This window comes from Hyperolius riggenbachi, chromosome 4, assembly GCF_040937935.1.
Source record: "Hyperolius riggenbachi isolate aHypRig1 chromosome 4, aHypRig1.pri, whole genome shotgun sequence".
NCBI classification, from domain to species: Eukaryota; Metazoa; Chordata; class Amphibia; order Anura; family Hyperoliidae; genus Hyperolius; species Hyperolius riggenbachi.
This window is the reverse complement of record NC_090649.1, coordinates 362,106,004-362,124,485: the sequence shown is the minus strand read 5'-3', so window position 1 is coordinate 362,124,485 and position 18,482 is coordinate 362,106,004. Positions and strand designations below refer to the sequence as shown.

At 45.2% G+C, this 18,482-nt stretch overlaps 1 protein-coding gene across 5 annotated transcripts in view; it reads left to right on the top strand.

Moving 5' to 3' along the window:
• The window catches only part of VIT (vitrin), a 437,052-nt gene that overhangs the window by 339,286 nt on the left and 79,284 nt on the right, over positions 1–18,482 (top strand). For all 5 annotated transcript variants that reach the window (XM_068231965.1, XM_068231964.1, XM_068231966.1 and 2 more), the window contains one exon: positions 11,120–11,188. In XM_068231965.1, coding sequence (XP_068088066.1) covers positions 11,120–11,188 — 69 coding nt within the window. The remainder of the gene's footprint in view (positions 1–11,119; positions 11,189–18,482) is intronic.

Genomic DNA, 18,482 nt, shown 5'->3' with positions numbered 1-18,482 from the left:
AGTTTCTCATAGAGGGCTTTTTAGTTGGCTGAGACCACTCATCCTGGAATAATTCTCTGACTTCATCCATAAGAGGAAACACAGGTCGAGTCTTGTTAAAGTGTTTGAAATATCTTCTCTTCTTTGCTACTTGCTGGTCCTCAGCCTCCTCCCACTCTATAGCTTGTTTCATTTCAGAGATAAATGAAGTTATCAATGCAAAATCGATGACAGAGTCCCAATCTTCCGAAATATCCGAATCTTGATTGGACAATCTGCCTTAATCTGTTTGTAATGGTTCTGAAGAACGAGATTGATGAGCCTTGTTTTTAAATTGCGCCATTGTATCCTTAACCGTTTGTCTTATAATCTCCATGAAGTCATTACTCTCACCCTCAATTTCCCCTTAACAGTCCTTACAGACCATTTTGTCTAGTGATGCTCGGATGTCTCAATCCACGAATCGGCAACCACGGCCGTTGTTAAAAAAGAATCCGCCTCTGGCGTGATTGGTTCCGTATTATGAAATGCGTCCACTTCACGACGCCGATTTTCGTTCATGAATGAGGCAATCACGTCCGGATCCGGATTTTCTTTTAACCTTAATAGCAAAGCCCCCATACATGCTACAATCCCCCAAATTGCATGGATTATCAAGGTGATAAGGGGCTACAACTGAAACAAAAAAAATCCCAAAATAATTTTTTGTTTTTGAGAAAATGGATTTTAAAGTGAAATCAACACTTTAAATGGGGCTATTAATTGATAATAAGTGGTTGTAAACAGGGAAATACACGTTAAGCAATCACAGAGGTGAAGGTGAGTCCCAATGGCACTTGGCGGTGATTGTACCACTGGAGGAGGATGAGTAGCAGATGCCAAAAAGATCCAGAGAGGTTTTTGTAATTTTTTTTTTGGGGGGGGGGGGGGGGGGTTTGCAGCGATTAGCAATGACATAACAGCAGAGTTGTCAGTGGACCTGGGCAGTGTGAACACAGAGTGTAGTAGCGACTGAGTCAGGAGGTCAAAGCGGCCGGTCAGTGCGGCAGCACAGAAGGACCATGGCAACTCACTGGTAGTAGCACAGTGTAATAGTGCTGCCCAAAAATTTTGATGCGTCAGTGGACCCGGGCAGTATGAACGTAGAGTGTAGTAGGTACCGAGTCAGGAGGACAAAGCGGACGGTCTGTGCGGCAGCACAGAAGGACTATGGCAACTCACTGATAGTACCACAGTTTGATAGTGCTGCCCAAAAAATGATATGCATCCGTGGACCCAGGCAGTGGGAACACAGATTTTAGTACCTAAACACAAGATACAACATGTTTTCCGAGGTCTGAGGCACATACAGATGGTCCCAATCATCATCATCATAGAACTCTTCTCCTGACCCCCCCACCACCTCTGCCACCCCAACATCCCCAGACACAGACCCCTCATTGTCCTCAACATAGACTTGGGATGCTGGCCCGAGCCCAACTTCCTCCTCCACATCAGGCCCCATCATCTCCTCAACGGCAGCCCTCAATAATCGCCCAGACGCCGGACCGAGGGACACAACGCTCTCGTCCGGGGAGGGCTGCTGACCACTGTCTGCTGGGGTGGATGTCATAACTTGAGTGGGGCGTTGGCTGTTGCTGCTGTTGGGAGTGCTGCTCACAGCTGAGGTCTGTGAGAAACTCATGATGGGCTCACGAAACGTGGTGAACGAACTGCAGTGGCAGTCTGACTGTCTGTAAATAGTAACTGAAGCGAATCACTGGCTAATGAGCTGAACAATACCAGTGAGAAGTGAGCAGTACAACCTAAGTGAAGGGTATCACTGGGTAATTAGATGATTAATACCAGTGAGCACAGTACAACCCAACTGAAGGGTATCACTGGGTAATGAGATACATAATACCAGCGAGCAGTGAGCAGAGTACAACCTAACTGAAGGGTATCACTGCCAAATGAGATGAATAATACCAGTAAGCAGTGAGCAGAGTACAACCTAACTAAAGGGTATCACTACAAAATGAGATGAATAATACCAGTGAGCAGTGAGCAGAGTACAACCTAACTGAAGGCTATCACTGCCAAATGAGATGAATAATACCAGTGAGCAGGGTACAACCTAAGTGAAGGGTATTACTGCCAAATGAGAGGAATAATACCAGTGAGCAGTGAGCACAGTACACAATGTCACTCACGAAACTTACTGAATGACCAGCACTGGCAGTGGCAGTGTGACTGTCTGTAAGTAGTAGCTGAAGTGTATGACTGGCTAGCTGAATACAAGTGAGCACTCTGAACCTGCCTGCCTGCACTAAACACACTAATCACCTGTACACTCTGACTACACTGACTACACTGACTACAGCAATGACTCACTGGCTGGCTAACTAAATACAACTGACAAGTGCAATATAAGAGCACTGTTAGGAGTAAAAACGCTGGGTTTTGACACAGAAAACGCGCTTGCTGAAGGAACAATGGCCTGGAGATAATCCTCTCAGTACCAGAGTCTAGCAAGGATGGAGCTTTTCCATCATGGCCGCCGCTTTATATGCATAGCCTCCCCTCCTGTGATTGGTTGCTAAGGCCTGGCTGGGGGCCTCTGATTGGGTCAGGGAAGTCACTTCCGCCTACTTCCACTATTCACGACCTAACCACAAGTTCTGCGCCTTTTCATGAGCGTGAATGCAATTCATTCACGGTCTGCTGAAGCGGATTTTAGTGAATGAAAATTGATCCACGGCGACGAATACCCGTGGCGGATAGCTGAAAAATGTTCGTGGAATCACGGCAAGTCATAATCACGACCTCCATCCGAGCATCACTGATCGTGTCTGGTAATCTATCTTTTCCACAAATCCAACATTGGTCTTCAGAAGGCCTATTTGTTTTCCTTGAAGATTTAAGTGGAGGGGATGAACGAATTTGTTTAATTTCTGGAGAAGATGAAGGAAGCCTTGATGCAAACTTTCTTTTCCTTGATCACACATCAGGTGAATGTATAGAAGGTGAACTTTTCCTTGAATGTGCTTTCCTTCTAGAATCATGAACTCCAGATGATTTATGTGTTTTACTCCCACTAGCCAAGCTCTCTTTTTTCCGAGAATGCCTCTGGCTAAAAAAGAAGGTAGGAAAGAAATAAAGTTAATAAACACTCTCCCACAGGAGAATGAAGCCTTTTTAAAACTCACCTGCCTTACCTTTTGTTTCTTTCCTGGTCTTTTTTAGAATGTTTCCCCATAGTAGGATATGCACTGCAAGTAAAGTAATATGAGAGCCTATTACTAAGCCTGCATACCTATGTAGGGAGTGAGGGAAGAGAACGGCTTGATAATATATAAATTACCTCCTATCGACCTCTTGACAGGGCTAGCCGCCACAGTAGATTGCCGCTCAGTCCCCTGTATCCTTTCACCCAGCTCAGGATAATGACGGACTGTGACCGTCAAAATCCGGCTGCATTATTGACGAAAAGCGCCGCCGCCCACAGTCAAGATGGCCGAAGTTATCACCTCATCAGAGCTTTTCCCACAGCAAAGATGGCCGCCATGACTCCTTACCCTTTCCGCGCATGCGCGGTAACTACCAGACGCCGCCACGCCCACCTGGGAGACGGCCGGCACCTAAGGGAACCTTATTTGCGGCAAAAGCGCAATATTATATACCAGACACTGCTCATAGGATGAGACAGCCGGCAAGGGAGCGATGCTTGGATACAGCACAACAAGGCAGATAAAGCATCAAAAGGTCATCGGCCGGCAAGTGATTCATATTTAATGAATATACACATACTGGAGACCACCCAGTCATTTCCTATCCCACTCAGATCATTAAGATACCTGGGAATAGGACTCCAATCAGAAGGCTTGGAAACTGATTGGTAAGCCAAAATGCGGCATAGGTAAGGTATATAGAAGATCATAGTAAACATATAACCTTTCAATCTGTAGAAAAAGAAAAATGACACAGACCTATCTGGCGGCGAGGACGAGAAAAAGGAATGCTGACCATAGGGTGGAGTTCACTTTTATAGTTAGGGGTTGTCCTATCTGGCAGTTCAGGGTGGGGAACTGCCCATATGTCATGCTGCCATGGAGTTGCCAGGGAAATCTTAAATTTCTATGGTGTTCTACAGTTACAGAGAACACATATGTTGACTCAAATGTAGTAGTTACAGACAAATGTAAGATGTCATCAAGAAATATAGTTACTCAACAAGATTAATAATTGTTACAGTGCCCATCATCTGTTGGTGTCTAATGTGTGATGACCACATGTTCTCAGATATCCCGATCCACGAATTTGGCAACCACGGCCCTTGTCAAAAAAAATTTGCCTCTGACGTGATTGGCTCCGGATTTTGATACGCGTCCATGCTTCGACGCGGATTTTTGGCTGTGAATGACGCAATCACGGCCGGATTCACGACCGTGGATCCGAATTTTCTTTTAACGTAAATAGCAAAGCCCCCATACATGCTATAATCCCACAAATTGCATGTATTATCAAGGTGATAAGGGGCTACAACTTAAACAAAAAAAATCCAAAAAGAATTTTTAGTTTTTGAGAAAATGGATTTTAAAGTGAAATCAACACTTGAATTTCACGCATTCATTTCACTTTAAAATCCATTTTCTCAAAAACCAAAAATTATTTTTGGAATTTTTTCGTTTACGTTGTAGCCCCTTAAGTTGTAGCGGCTATTATTTGGTAATAAGTGGTTTTAAACAGGGAAACACACTTTAAGCAATCACAGAGGTGAAGGTGAGTCCCAATGGCACCTGGCGGTGATGGTACCACTGGAGGAGGATGAGTGGCTGACGCCAAAAAGGCCCAGAGAGGTTTTAAAAAAAAATAATTCTTGTAGCGATAGCAATTACATAACAGCAGAGTTGTCAGTGGACCCTGGCGTTGGGAACACAGACTTTAGTAGCGAGTCAGGGAGACTAAGCGGTCAGTGAAGGAGCACAGAAGGACCATGGTAACTCACTGGTAGAGATGGCCCGAACGGTTCCCTGGCGAACCGATTCGCGTGAACATTGGTTCACGTGCGCTGTGAACCGCAAACTATATGTGAGTTCGACCTGCCCCCTATACTACATCATTAGGCTAAACTTTGACCCTCTACATCACAGTCAGCAGACACATGGTAGCCAATCAGGCTGCACTCCCTCCTGGAGCCCCCCCCCCCCCCCCGTATAAAAGCAACAGCGTCGGGCCCTTTCCTCACTCTGTGTGCTGTGTAGGTAGTGAGAGGAGGGAGAGAGGTTGCTGTACAGATTAGGGAAAGCTTAGTTAGGCTCTTGCTAGGCTTGTTAGCTAGCTCCTTTCTGATTCTTATTGCTAAGAAGCACCCCAAAACAGCTCTTTTGAGAGCTAATGTTCTTTTGATGTTTTTTTTTTTTTCTGTGTGTGGCCCACTGACACTTGCATATACAGCCCTGTCAGTCACAGGCAGCTTACCCTTGCTAATTGCTATACTGTGCAAGGCCCAGCACATTCAGTGACTACCTTTTCACTGCACCTGTGTGGGACAGTTGCATATTTGTAATACCAGTCACTGCATACCTGTTCATGTTTACTGCACCTGTGTGGCAGCAGCACGCAGTGTTATATACCAGTCACTGCACCTGTTCACGGTACCTGTATGTGTGACAGCTGCACATTTGTAATACCAGTCACTGCATACCTGTTCATGTTCACTGCACCTGCGTGACAGCAAGCAGTGTTGCATACCAGTCACTGCATACCTGTTCACAGTACCTGTGTGTGTGACAGCTGCACATTGTAATGATACTAGTCACTGCATACCTGCAACAACAAAACAAAAGGCATGTACATGTGTCAATTCCCCTTCATGATCGTTACCTTGCCGCAGTGAAGGGGCTTGCGTATCACAATGAAGCAATGACCGCCGGCTATATTAGTGTGTCAGGGGGCACACCCAAGATAATAAAGTCGTTGCTTCATTGTGGACAGACCAAATTCGATCAGCTGGACAGTCACTGTTGTCCTATCATTGAGCTACCTCAACCCGGTGACCAGATGGGCTTGAAAACCGCTATTGCCTGCACTCTCGTCATGGTGCGCACCAGTCCAGCATGGCCATCACTACACAAACAGCTGTTTGCGGTGCGTTACACAGTGAGTTTGGTGTGTCAGTGTGAAGCAGTACACTAATTACACTACCTGATTGATGTATACACATGCAAGATGTTTTAAAGCACTTTAGGCCTCCAATTTAGCATGCAATGTGATTTCTGCTCTTAAAAAGCTGCTGTGCGTCAAATCCTGATTTTCCCCGGGACTTTTGGCGTGCATCCCACTCCGCCATGCCCCCCTCCAGGTGTTAGACCCCTTGAAACATCTTTTCCATCACTTTTGTGGCCAGCATAAATGTTGGTAGTTTTCAAAGTTCACCTCCCCATTTAAGTCTATTGCGGTTCGCGAAGTTCGCGCAAACCCGTACATTTGCGGAAGTTCGCCTTCGAGGTTCGCAAACCTAAAATCGGAGGTTCGAGCCATCTCTACTCACTGGTAGTGGTAGTACCACAGTTTGATAATGCTGCCCAAAAAATTATAAGCATCCGTGGACCCTGGCAATGGGAACGCAGACTTTAGTAGCGACTGAGTCAGGAGGACTAAGCGGCCGGTCGGTGCGGCAGCACAGAAGGACCATGGCAACTCACTGGTAGTACCACAGTTTGATAGTGCTGCTCAGAAAATTAGAAGCATCCGTGGACCCGGGCAGTGGGAACGCAGACTTTTTAGTAACGAGTCAGGAGGACTAAGAGGTCAGTGCGGCAGCACAGAAGGACCATGATGGCAACTCACTGGTAGTACCACAGCCAAAAAATTAACCAAGGAAGGCAGGTTCTAACTTGCTTTGGAAAGGCAGGCATGGTTAACAAATTGCAGCAGCCACTTCATGTCCCCACCGACAATAGGGGCCAGGAACTCACCTTCCAACCAAGCCTGGTTTATTTTCAGGAAGATGAGTTTGTCCATAGAGGCGTGGGACAGCCGAGCCTTGGTAATTCCTACTGTGTGTGCCACTGCCAGGCCCAGCACATTCAGTGACTACCTGTGTGTGTGACAGGTGCACATTGTAATACCCATCACTGCTTATACCTACTACCTGTTGTTCACTTCAGTGCACCCACCTACCTACGTGAGCGCACGCAGTGTCACTGTGCCTGTTCGGTACCTGTCTGTGTGTGACAGGTGCACATTATAATACCCATCACTGCATATACCTACCTGACAATAACTGTTGTTCTTTCATTGAGCTACCACAGCCCGGCGACCATATGGGCGTGAAAACCGCCACGGCATGCACTCTGGCCAAGGTGCGCACCAGTCCAGCACGGCCGTCACTACACAAACAGCTGTTTGCGGTGTGTTACACAGTGAGTTTGGTGTGTCAGTGTGAAGCAGTACTCTAATTACACTCCCTGATTGATGTATACACATGCAAGATGTTTTAAAGCACTGGGCTTGAAAACCGCCACGGCCTGCACTCTGGCCAAGGTGCGCACCAGTCCAGCACGGCCATCACTACACAAACAGCTGTTTGCGGTGCATTACACAGTGAGTTTGGTGTGTCAGTGTGAAGCAGTACTCTACTTACACTCCCTGATTGATGTATACACATGGAAGATGTTTTAAAGCACTTTAGGCCTGCAATTTAGCATTCAATGTGATTTCTGCCCTTAAAACGCTGCCTTGCGTCAAATCCAGATTTTTTCCCCAGGACTTTTGCCGTCTATCCCACTCCGCCATGCCCCCCTCCAGGTGTTAGACCCCTTGAAACATCTTTTCCATCACTTTTCTGGCCAGCATACTGTAAGTGTTTCTAGTTTTCAAAGTTCGCCTCCCCATTCAGTCTATTACGGTTCGCGAAAGTTCAAACTTTTGCGGAAGTTCGCGAACCCGGTTCGTGAACCGAAAATCGGAGGTTCGGGCCATCTCTAGTGGTGGAGGCAATGGAACTCCCTTTCCTGACACCCCCACGAACCCTGCCAGACATGTTGCTATTGAGCGGAATACAAGTTAGCAGAGAGCAGTACAACATCACTCATAAAACTAACTGAATGAACAGCTGTGGCAGTGACTGAAGTAGTAACTGAAGTGTATCACTGGTGGCTAATGAGCTGAATACAAGTGAGCAGTGAGCAGCAGTACATACATCACTCACAAAACAAACTGAACAGCTGTGGCTGTGGCAAGGACTGAAGTAGTGTATCACTGGCTAATGAGCTGAATACAAGTGAACAGTAAGCAGTACAATCAGTCTGAACCTGCCTGCCTGCACTAACTACTTTGGCCTCCTGGACGTAGCAGCTATGCCCAGGAGGCCATGTGCGCGTCCGCGCGCTCCCGCGGCCGATCGCGCGCGTGCACGCGCGCTCCCGGCCATGGTTCGTTAGCCTGGCAATCAGTGAATCGGGCTATGGTGCCCGTTCACTGATTGCTCTCGCCCGCTGAAAAAGCGACAGCTTCTCTCGGAAGCGGTGCTTTTTCTGGCTGTAACGTCCCCGATACGTCGCTCTAAGCGTATGTTACGCTTAGAGTGACGTCATGTAAACAAACTCATGGCCGCCATCTTGTGGCCAAAAAGTAAAACTACAACTACAAATGAAAAAAATAAAACTCAACACACATTTACAATATAAAACTGCGGTTTACATCCCACCCTCCCAAAACTACCCAAATAAAATGTTTAATACAAAAAAAAAAAAAAACATTACAATAAAAAAAAAAACATGTAAATATTTACCTAAGGGTCCAAACTTTTTAAATATCAATGTAAAGATGAAATATTTCTACATTTTTTTTATTTTAAACGTGTAAATAGTGATAGATGCAAAACGGAAAAAATGCACCTTTATTTCCAAATAAAATATTGTCGCCATACATTGTGATAGGGACGTAATTTTAACGGTGTAATAACCGGGACATATGGGCAAATACAATACATGAGTTTTAATTATGGAGGCATGTATTATTTTAAAACTATAATGGCTGAAAACTAAGAAATAATGCATTTTTTCCGTTTTTTTCTTGTTCTTCCTGTTAAAATGCATTTACAGTAAAGTGGCTCTTGGCAAAATGTACCCCCCAAAGAAAGCCTAATTGGTGGCGGAAAAAACAAGATACAGATCAGTTCATTGTGATAAGTAGTGATAAAGTTATAGGCTAATGAATGGGAGGTGAAAATTGCTCGGATGCGTAAAGTGAAAACGACTGAAGGCTGAAGTGGCTAAACACACTAATCACCAGTAGACTCTCTCACTACTATCTATGACTACACTGACTACAACTAACTTCAGTAATCACTCACTGGCTAGCTAGCTGAATACAAGTGTAGTGTACAGTATACGAGCACTGTTAGGAGTAAAAACGCTGGGTTTTGACACAGAAAACACTCTTGCTGAAGCAACAATGGCCTGGAGATGATCCTCTCAGTACCAGAGTCTAGCAAGGATGGAGATTTTCATCATGGCCGCCAATTTATATACAGGAGGGGAGGGCATAGCCTTCCCTCTTATGATTGGTTGCTAGGGCCTGGCTGGGGCCTCTGATTGGCCCAGGGAAGTCACTTCCGCCTATTTCCACGCATTTCTGCTAATCACAACCTAACCACGGCTTCTGTGCCGTTTTCACGGCCGTGAATGCGATCGATTTTCTCATTCACGGTCTGCCGAGGTGGATTTTGTGATTAAAAATTTGTCCATGGAATCGAATACTGGAGGCGGATAGCGGAAAAATGGTTGTGATCCACGGCTAATCCGTGATAACGAATTACATCCGAGCACCCCTGCAGCTCACAGTCTAATTGGTTCCCAGGTTGATTTCCTTTGCCAAATGTTTGCATATGGATAAACACACTCTCACTGGAACTGCAAGGGAACAAGGAGTTTCCCAGTTCATGTACACTGCCTGATATTAACCACTTTACCCCCGCCCGTACGGATTTCTCCGTCCCTTTTTCCATCCTTTAACCCCCAGGGACGGAGAAATCCGTACTTTGCGCACTCCCGCCGCTGCCTGCGCTCCCGCTCGTAAACACGCCGCCCGCCGCTAGTAAACACGCCGCCGCCCGCTCGCCCAGAGATCAACGAACGGAAAAATCCATTCCCGTTCATTGATCTAAGCCCCGCAATGATCCGCTGCCGCTCGGCTGAGCAGCGCGATCATTGTGAGCAATAACAAACTCCCAGCCTCTTTCTACTTCCTGCAAGCGTCTGGAAGGACACTTGCAGGTCGCATGAAACAAAAAGTTACTGTTGCCATCTTGTGGCCAAATAGTAAAACTACACCCTAATCATTTTTTAGACACAAATAAACGGGTTTTACACAAAAAATTAACTCCTTACCTCCCACACTCCCCAATTTTTTTTTTGTAATTAAAAAAAAATAAGAAATTTACAATTTAAAAAAAATACATAAATAGTTACCTTAGGGACTGAACTTTTAAAATATTTATGTCAAGAGGGTATAACACTGTTACTTTATAAACTATGGGCTTGTAATTAGGGATGGACGCAAAACTGAAAAAATGCACCTTTATTTCCAATTAAAATATTGGCGGCAAACATTGTGATAGGGACATAATTTAAACGGTTTTATAACCGGGATAAATAGGCATCTACATTTAATGGGTTTTAATTACAGTAGCATGCAATATTTAAAAACTATAAAGGCCGAAAACTGAAAAATAATAATTTTTTTCCCATTAAAACACATTTAGAATAAAATTATTCTTGGCATAATGTCCCACCTAAAGAAAGCCTAATTGGTGGCGAAAAAAACAAGATATAGTTCATTTTATTGCGATAAGTAATGATAAAATTATAGACGAATGAATGGAAGGAGCGCTGAAAGGTGAAAATTGCTCTGGTGGTCAGGGGGTAAAACCCCTCAGTTGGGAAGTGGTTAAAGTGTGCAGGAGTGGTAAATTACTTTATACTTTTCTGTCCTGCTCTTAGAACTCCCAGTCTTACCTTTAAAAACAGCTGTATTTTAAGTTTATTTATATCTTATTTTGCATGAAGTCTTGAATCAGGATGATACCATTTATTAGCTAACTTCGAGATGAATAATATTTTGATGAGAATGTACAATATACATTTTATTTCAGATTCCAGAAGCCCTGCCCCTGACAGTGATACAGCCTGGAAGGTTGTCGAAGAGGTACCAGCAGTAAAAGGTATGTACAATTTGCAGGTAGGACCAAGACCATAACTAAATTTAGAAGACTCATTGCAACTCAGTCCTTCTGTGACAGAAATGATGACACCATCCACAATAACAGAACCAACTAAGAGCCACAAACCACAACTTAAAATAAAAAGATGCTACCTGTCTGATCCGGGGGGGGGGGGGGCTGGGCGGATCAAGTAGCCGCCATCTCCACCGCTCTCCAACGCTCCAGTAGCCCGCATCTCTTTACTTTCATTTTTGCAACCTCTGGGGTCACAACACTGGAATGCTCTCTCAGCATGCAGGGAGGCAGGGAAGCGGCCAGGGAAAGACATCTGCCCAATGGCATCTGGGGAAAGCCTGCAAGAATGCCCCCAGTGGGAATTTTGAGCAGGGTATCCCTTTCCCCCTTTTCCCCTTGAGATTAGCGACAATCATTATCACCAATTTCAGGGGGTTATAGCGCATGGGGAGGCAGAGAGCAATGTGTGTGTGTGTGTGGGGGGGGGGGACACACAGAGGCATGTCTGCCTCTGCTGTGTCCCATCTGCCCCCTCCCCCCCCCCCCACGTGCGCCGCACCGCCTCGGGTACACTTTAAAGAAAGGTCCCTAAAAGTTTCTGTGTGCCTTACTGAAATACCTCCAATAAGAAACAAAAAGTGGTTCTAAGATGTTTCATTGTATGTTGTTGCACAAGGAGCAGCAAACATTTACTTAGTGCTTAAAGATGTAGGGGCCAGAACATTTTCTCAGTTTAACCTCTTGTTTCTGACACTTAAAGTGGATTAAAACTCCCTGTTAACCGAAAAAAATAAAGAATAAAAAAAAAATATCATTCAATAAGAAATTACTTACTAAGCATACCTATCCTGATGTTTTTTTTTTAGTGTTCACTGTCAGATGAGAAATGTGATATGAACAAAGAAAATAATATGTTTAGGATTTTCCATCTTTAGTGTTTCTGTGTGATGCCAAAAGTGACATTACTTAAAACCCCCTACCCCCCTTTTTATGATCATAGCTCAGTGTTTATTCTTTCTCCCTACTTCCACAGCTTACTGTCCCGCGTCTAGTGAAAAATGGCGCCGGCAAAATAATGGCGCCCCCTTCTTCCCGATATATGTTTAAAACGATTTTTATCGTTTTAAAGGTTAAAATAGTGCAGACCTTTGAAACGAAATTTATCGTTTTAAAACTTTTTTTTTGTCCTGCCTGAACGTTATTTATCGTTTTAACCCCTGCTTTGCTGCCGTTTGGAAAATATCTGCCCGCCGGCTTTAATGTTTAATAGCAAAGCCCCCTTAAAAGTTAAAAACACCAAATTTGCAGGGAATGTTAAGAAGAAAATTGTGAACAAGAGGAAAAAATTTTTTTTCAAAAAGACCTCAGTTTTTGAGAAAATCGATTTTAAATCTTCAAAGAGGAAAATGTATCTATTTAAATCGCGTACTGACATTTCCGCAGCGGAAACAATTTCCGCCGACTTTAGCAGTTAATAGCAAAGTCCCCTTAAATCCTAGCAACACCAAATTTGCAGTATATGTTAAAAAGATACTGGGAAACAATATTTTAAAAAAAATTGCATGGACCATGCGGGCTAATATAGCTCAGGGTGCGAAGCCCCAGTCAGCCGGGGCTCCGCATTCTGGCTATCCCAGCCTGCATAGGGGACAAGGGGTTACAGAGGCTCGGGAGGGGGGACCCTACGTCATTTTTTTCAAAAAATTTCCCACACTCTGAACATAACCCAAAAATTTAAATAAAAAAAATAAAAAAAAATTCAATTTTTTTTTAAATATTGTTTCCCAGTATCTTTTTAACATATCCTGCAAATTTGGTGTTGCTAGGATTTAAGGGGACTTTGCTATTAACTGCTAAAGTCGGCGGGAATTGTTTCCACCGCGGAAATGTCAGTACGCGATTTAAATAGATACATTTTCCTCTTTGAAGATTTAAAATCGATTTTCTCAAAAACTATAAGGTATTTTTGAAAAATGTTTTTTCCTCTTGTTCACAATTTTCTTCTTAACATTCCCTACACATTTGGTCTTTCTGGCATTTAAAAGGGCTTTGCTATTAACCGCTAAAGTCGGCGGGCGTTTAATTTTCCCACGGTCAGAAGAAGAATATATTTAAAATCGATTTTCTCAAAAACTATAAGGTCTTTTTGAAAAAAAAATTTCCTCTTGTTCATAATTTTCTTCTTAACATTCCCTGCAAATTTTGTGTTTTTAGCTTTTAAGGGGGCTTTGCTAAAGCAGGCGGGCAGATATTTTCCAAACAGCAGCAAAGCAAGGGTTAAAACGAAAAATATTGTTTGGGAGCAATACAAATATAAATATAAACAATAAATTTCATTTTTAAAGCCGGCGCCGTTTTTTTAGCTGTCAAAAATGAAAAATAACTAGCGATAGTGGTTCTCTATGGGGCGCCGTTTTTTAACTACGATAACTGGCGCCATTTTTAACTGACCCCTACTGTCCCGCCCACTCTCAGTGTGAAACACAGGAATGTGCCTGTAGGGAGAGCTTACTGTGGGCTAAGGGTAGAGCTTCACTGTGGCTTCAGGGCAGAGCTTCATGCTGGTCCTGACTCCCCATTCAAAGTAAGCATGGAGGGACGCTTGCACTACTGTCCACTCTCCCTTCCTTCTTTGCAGATCTCCCAATGGCTGCGGCAGTGCCTATCCATGCAGGGACATGCGGGTTTTAAATGTGTCTTGTGTTAAATAGAGATGGCTCGAACCTTCGATTTTAGGTTCGCGAACTTCGAACGTGAACTTCCGCAAAAGTTCGGATTTGCACGAACTTCGCGAACCACAATAGACTTCAATGGGGAGGCGAACTTTGAAAACTACAAACATTTATGCTATCCACAAAAATGATGGAAAAGATGTTTCAAGGGGTCTAACACCTGGAGGGGAGCATGGTGGAGTGGGATACACGCCAAAAGTCCCGGGGGAAAATCAGGATTTGACGCACAGCAGCATTTTAAGGGCAGAAATCACATTGCATGCTAAATTGGAGGCCTAAAGTGCTTTGAAACATCTTGCATGTGTATGCATCAATCAGGTAGTGTAATTAGTGTACTGCTTCACACTGACACACCAAACTCATTGTGTAACGCACCACAAACAGCTGTTTATGTTGTGACGGCCGTGCTGGACTGGTGCACGCCATGGCGAGAGTGCAGGCAATAGCGGTTTTCAAGCCCATATGGTCGCCAGGCTGAGGTAGCTCAATGATAGAACAACAGTGACTGTCCAGTTGATCAAATTTGGTTTGTCCACAATGAAGCAATGACCTTATGACCTTATTACCTTATTATCTTGGGTGTGCCCCCCCCCCCCCCCCCACTCATATAGCCGGCGGTCATTGCTTCATTGTGATACGCAAGCCCCTTAACTGCGGCAAGGAAACGATCACGAAGGGGAATTGACACATATACATGCTTTTAGTTTTGTTGTTGCAGCTGCAGTGCAGACAGAAAAATTAGGCAGGCATGTACACACACCAGAAAAAATTGTGATTGGTTTTGTTAGCGGCCGCTGCTAGCAGCGGCCTTAAAAATTCAGGAATCGGCCTAGAGTCCTGGACCCTGTTGGGGGTGGCGGAGAAGGCAGTCAAGCGGCCTGCAGGCAGCGATGTTGTTAGGGGACTGACTTTGTCTTGGGGCAGGCAGTCACACGGCGTGCAGGCAGAGATGCTGTGTGTGTGGGGACTGACTTAGTCTTCGGGCAGGCAGTAGCCCTCTGGGATCCATGCCTCATTCATTTTAATAAAGGTGAGGTACTGAACACCTTTTTTGACCTAGGCGACTTCTCTTCTCACTGACAATGCCTCCAGTTACACTGAAGGTCCTTTCTAACAGGACGTTTGAAGAAGGGCAAGACAGAAGTTGGATTGCAAATTGTGACAGCTCTGGCCACAGGTCAAGCCTGCGCATCCAGTATTCTAGGGGTTCATCACTGCTCAGACTGTCGATGGTTCTTTCTCTACCATTGTTAAAGAAAGGGTACGGCCGGGGAATCAGGGTTCGATTCCGGTCTGGAGTGGGAGCCTGAGAAACAACTACCACCACACATCCAAGGAAGGCAGCAGGCATGGCATGCAAGTCCCGACTCGGGGAGGTAGTGATGAAAAATAACAATACAGGACTCTTTCAAAGCCTTGTATAATGATGAGTACACTTGAAATCCTTTAACGGGAATCTGTTATGGAGGGCAAGTCTGCCATTAATTCAACTGTGTGGTCAACTCTCTTTAGTACTTGCTGCACCATGGTGACCATGGGTAATGGCCGGGGAATCAGGGTTTTATTCCAGTCCGGAGTGGGAGCCTGAGAAACGGCTACCACCACACATCCAAGGAAGGACCCAATGTGCTGTATAAGTAATGTACCTGCCCTGACCGTGCTTTGCAGACCAGGCATCTGTGGTCAGATGGACCCTTGACCCAACGCTGTGTGCCAGAGATGACACCACTTGTCTTTAATGAGAATGTGTTATGGAGGGCAAGTCTGCCATCCATTCAAGTGAAAGGTATGCACTGACTCCCAGGTATAATACAATGTGCAGTGACTGATGCAGTGAGAGGTAGTCAGTGACTGCTGGTATAACAATGTTCAGTCACACAGGTGCAGTGAACAGGCATGCAGTGACTGGTATATAAAACTGCGTGCTGTCACGCAGGTGCAGTGAACAGGTATGCAGTGACTGGTATATAACACTGCGTGCTGTCATGCAGGTACCGTGAACAGGTATGCAGTGACTGGTATATATAACACTGCATGCTGCTGTCATGCATGTGCAGTAAACATGAACAGGTATGCAGTGACTGGTATTACAAATGTGCAGCTGTCACACACACAGGTACCATGAACAGATATGCAGTGACTGGTATATATAACACTGCGCACTGTGTGCTGTCACTCAGGTGCAGTAAACATGAACAGGTATGCAGTGACTGGTATTACAAATATGCAGCTGTCCCACACTGGTGCAGTGAAAAGGTAGTCACTGAATGTGCTGGGCCTTGCACAGTATAGCAATTACCAAGGGCCAGCTGTGACTGACAGGGGTGTATATGCAAGTGTCAGTGGGCCACAAAACAAAAACACATCAAAAGAACATTAGCTCTCAAAAGAACTGTTTTGGGGTGCTTCTTAGCAATAAGTATAAGCAAGAAGCAAGCTAACAAGCCTAACAACAGCCTAACTAAGCTTTCCCTAATCTGTGCAGCAACCTCTCTCCCTTCTCTAATTACTGCAGCCACACTGAGTGAGATAATGGCCGACGCAGCTGCCTTATATAAGGAGGGGGGTGTGCTCCAGGAGGGAGCGTAGCCTGATTGGCTGCCCTGTGTCTGCTGACTGTGATGTAGAGGGTCAAAGTTGAGCCTAATGATGTAGTATAGGGGGCGGGTCGAACTTCACGCGAACGCGAACCAGCGATGTTCGCGCAAATCAGTTTGCCGGCGAACCATTCGGGCCATCTCTAGTGTTAAGTGACCATCCACTGTAACTGTTCAGAGCTGTATAGAGTTTACAGCCATGTCAGAAACGCTGCCTGTAAACTGTAGCCATGCTGGTATACAGCTCTGAGCAGTTACAATGGATGACAAACTGTCAGAAGACACATGTAAAACTTGCATGTCCCTGCATGGATCAGCACTGCTGCAGCTGAGGGGAGATCTGCAAAGATGGAATAGAGGGTGGATTGAAGTGCTGGCATCCCTCCATGCCTCCTTCTGTGTCACATGCCCCGGTGATCGCAGTGCTGCTCCTGCGGCGCATCTATGCTTAGGCTACTGCTTCTTCTCTCTTCCTTCACCCTGAGAAAGCTTGCAGCTTCTGAAAACAGCTCGCAAGACTTCCCCAATATCCACTAGGCCTCCCACAATCCCCCGGACGCGTGAACTTGGCAATGGCAGAGGCATGGGTAGGTGGGGGAGAATAGTCATACAAAAATAGTCAATTCAAAAATGGAAAGGGGTACACATTTATTTAGGGCAAAACTATTTTTTGAGAATTCTTTTTTTGATGTTGATCAAAAAAGCAGTGCATCAGTTCCTGTATTTGCTGAGAAGAAAAGCAGGTCCGGCACCAGTCTCAATGCTTCAGTGAGAATTTATTCCAACAGGTACAGTGAATACAGGCACATGGAGGTACAAAAGGACGGCCTGACAGCCGTTTCGCAGGTCCCCCTGCTTCTTTGGCCTCTGACGAAGCAGGGGGACCTGCGAAACGGCTGTCAGGCCGTCCTTTTGTACCTCCATGTGCCTGTATTCACTGTACCTGTTGGAATAAATTCTCACTGAAGCATTGAGACTGGTGCCGGACCTGCTTTTCTTCTCAGCAAATACATTGTGATACCTTCACCAGGTAAAGAGCACAGTCTGCTCGGCAATCAATTCCGACTGCTTATTCCAGCCCTCCTCGAGTGCCAGTCATCTTTATTCTCTATCTACCATCAGTTCCTGTAGTTTGATAAATTTCTCTTGAGGCTTCCACTCAACTTGGCCCACAATGCCCCCTGAGCTTTACATGCATCTTCATTATTATGCTCGAATTCCACCTTCTGACTAGAGATGGCCCGAATCTCCAATTTACGGTTCGCGAACTTCCGCAAAAGTTTGGTTCGCGCGAACTTTCGCGAACCGCAATAAACTTCAATGGAGAGGCATCATTGCTTCATTGTGATATGCAAACCCCTTCACAGCGGCAAGGTCATGATCACGAAGGGGAATTGGCACATGTACATGCCTTTTGTTTTGTTGTTGCAGCTGCAGTGCAGCCAGAAAAATTAGGCAGGCATGTACACGCACCAGAAAAATTAGTAAAAATTCAAAAATTCACCTGGAGTCTTGGACCCTGTTGGTGGTGGCGGAGAAGGCAGTCAAGCGGCCTGCAGGCAGAGATGCTGTGTGTGGGGACTGACTTAGTCTTCGGGCAGGCCTGAGCGTGCTTTGCAGATCAGGCACCCATGGTCAGATGGACCCTTGACCCAATGCTGTGTGCCAGAGATGTCACCACTTGCCTTTCAACATCATGGTACAGTGTAGGTATCGTCTTTTTTTCAGAAAAAAATTGCGTGATGGTATCTTACACTGCGGTGTGTGGCTTTGCTTTTGTGTGCTGCTTTTCCTCAGGTGGTCATCCCATTGCAGTTTGTGCTTTGTAATCATGTGCCTTCATAAGGTAGTTGTCCCTACGCAGGTCTTGGTCTTTCCACGGCTCAATTTTCGGTGGCAGAGAGTACAGATGGAATTGCTCTCATCTGAGGCAGACACACACAAAAATTT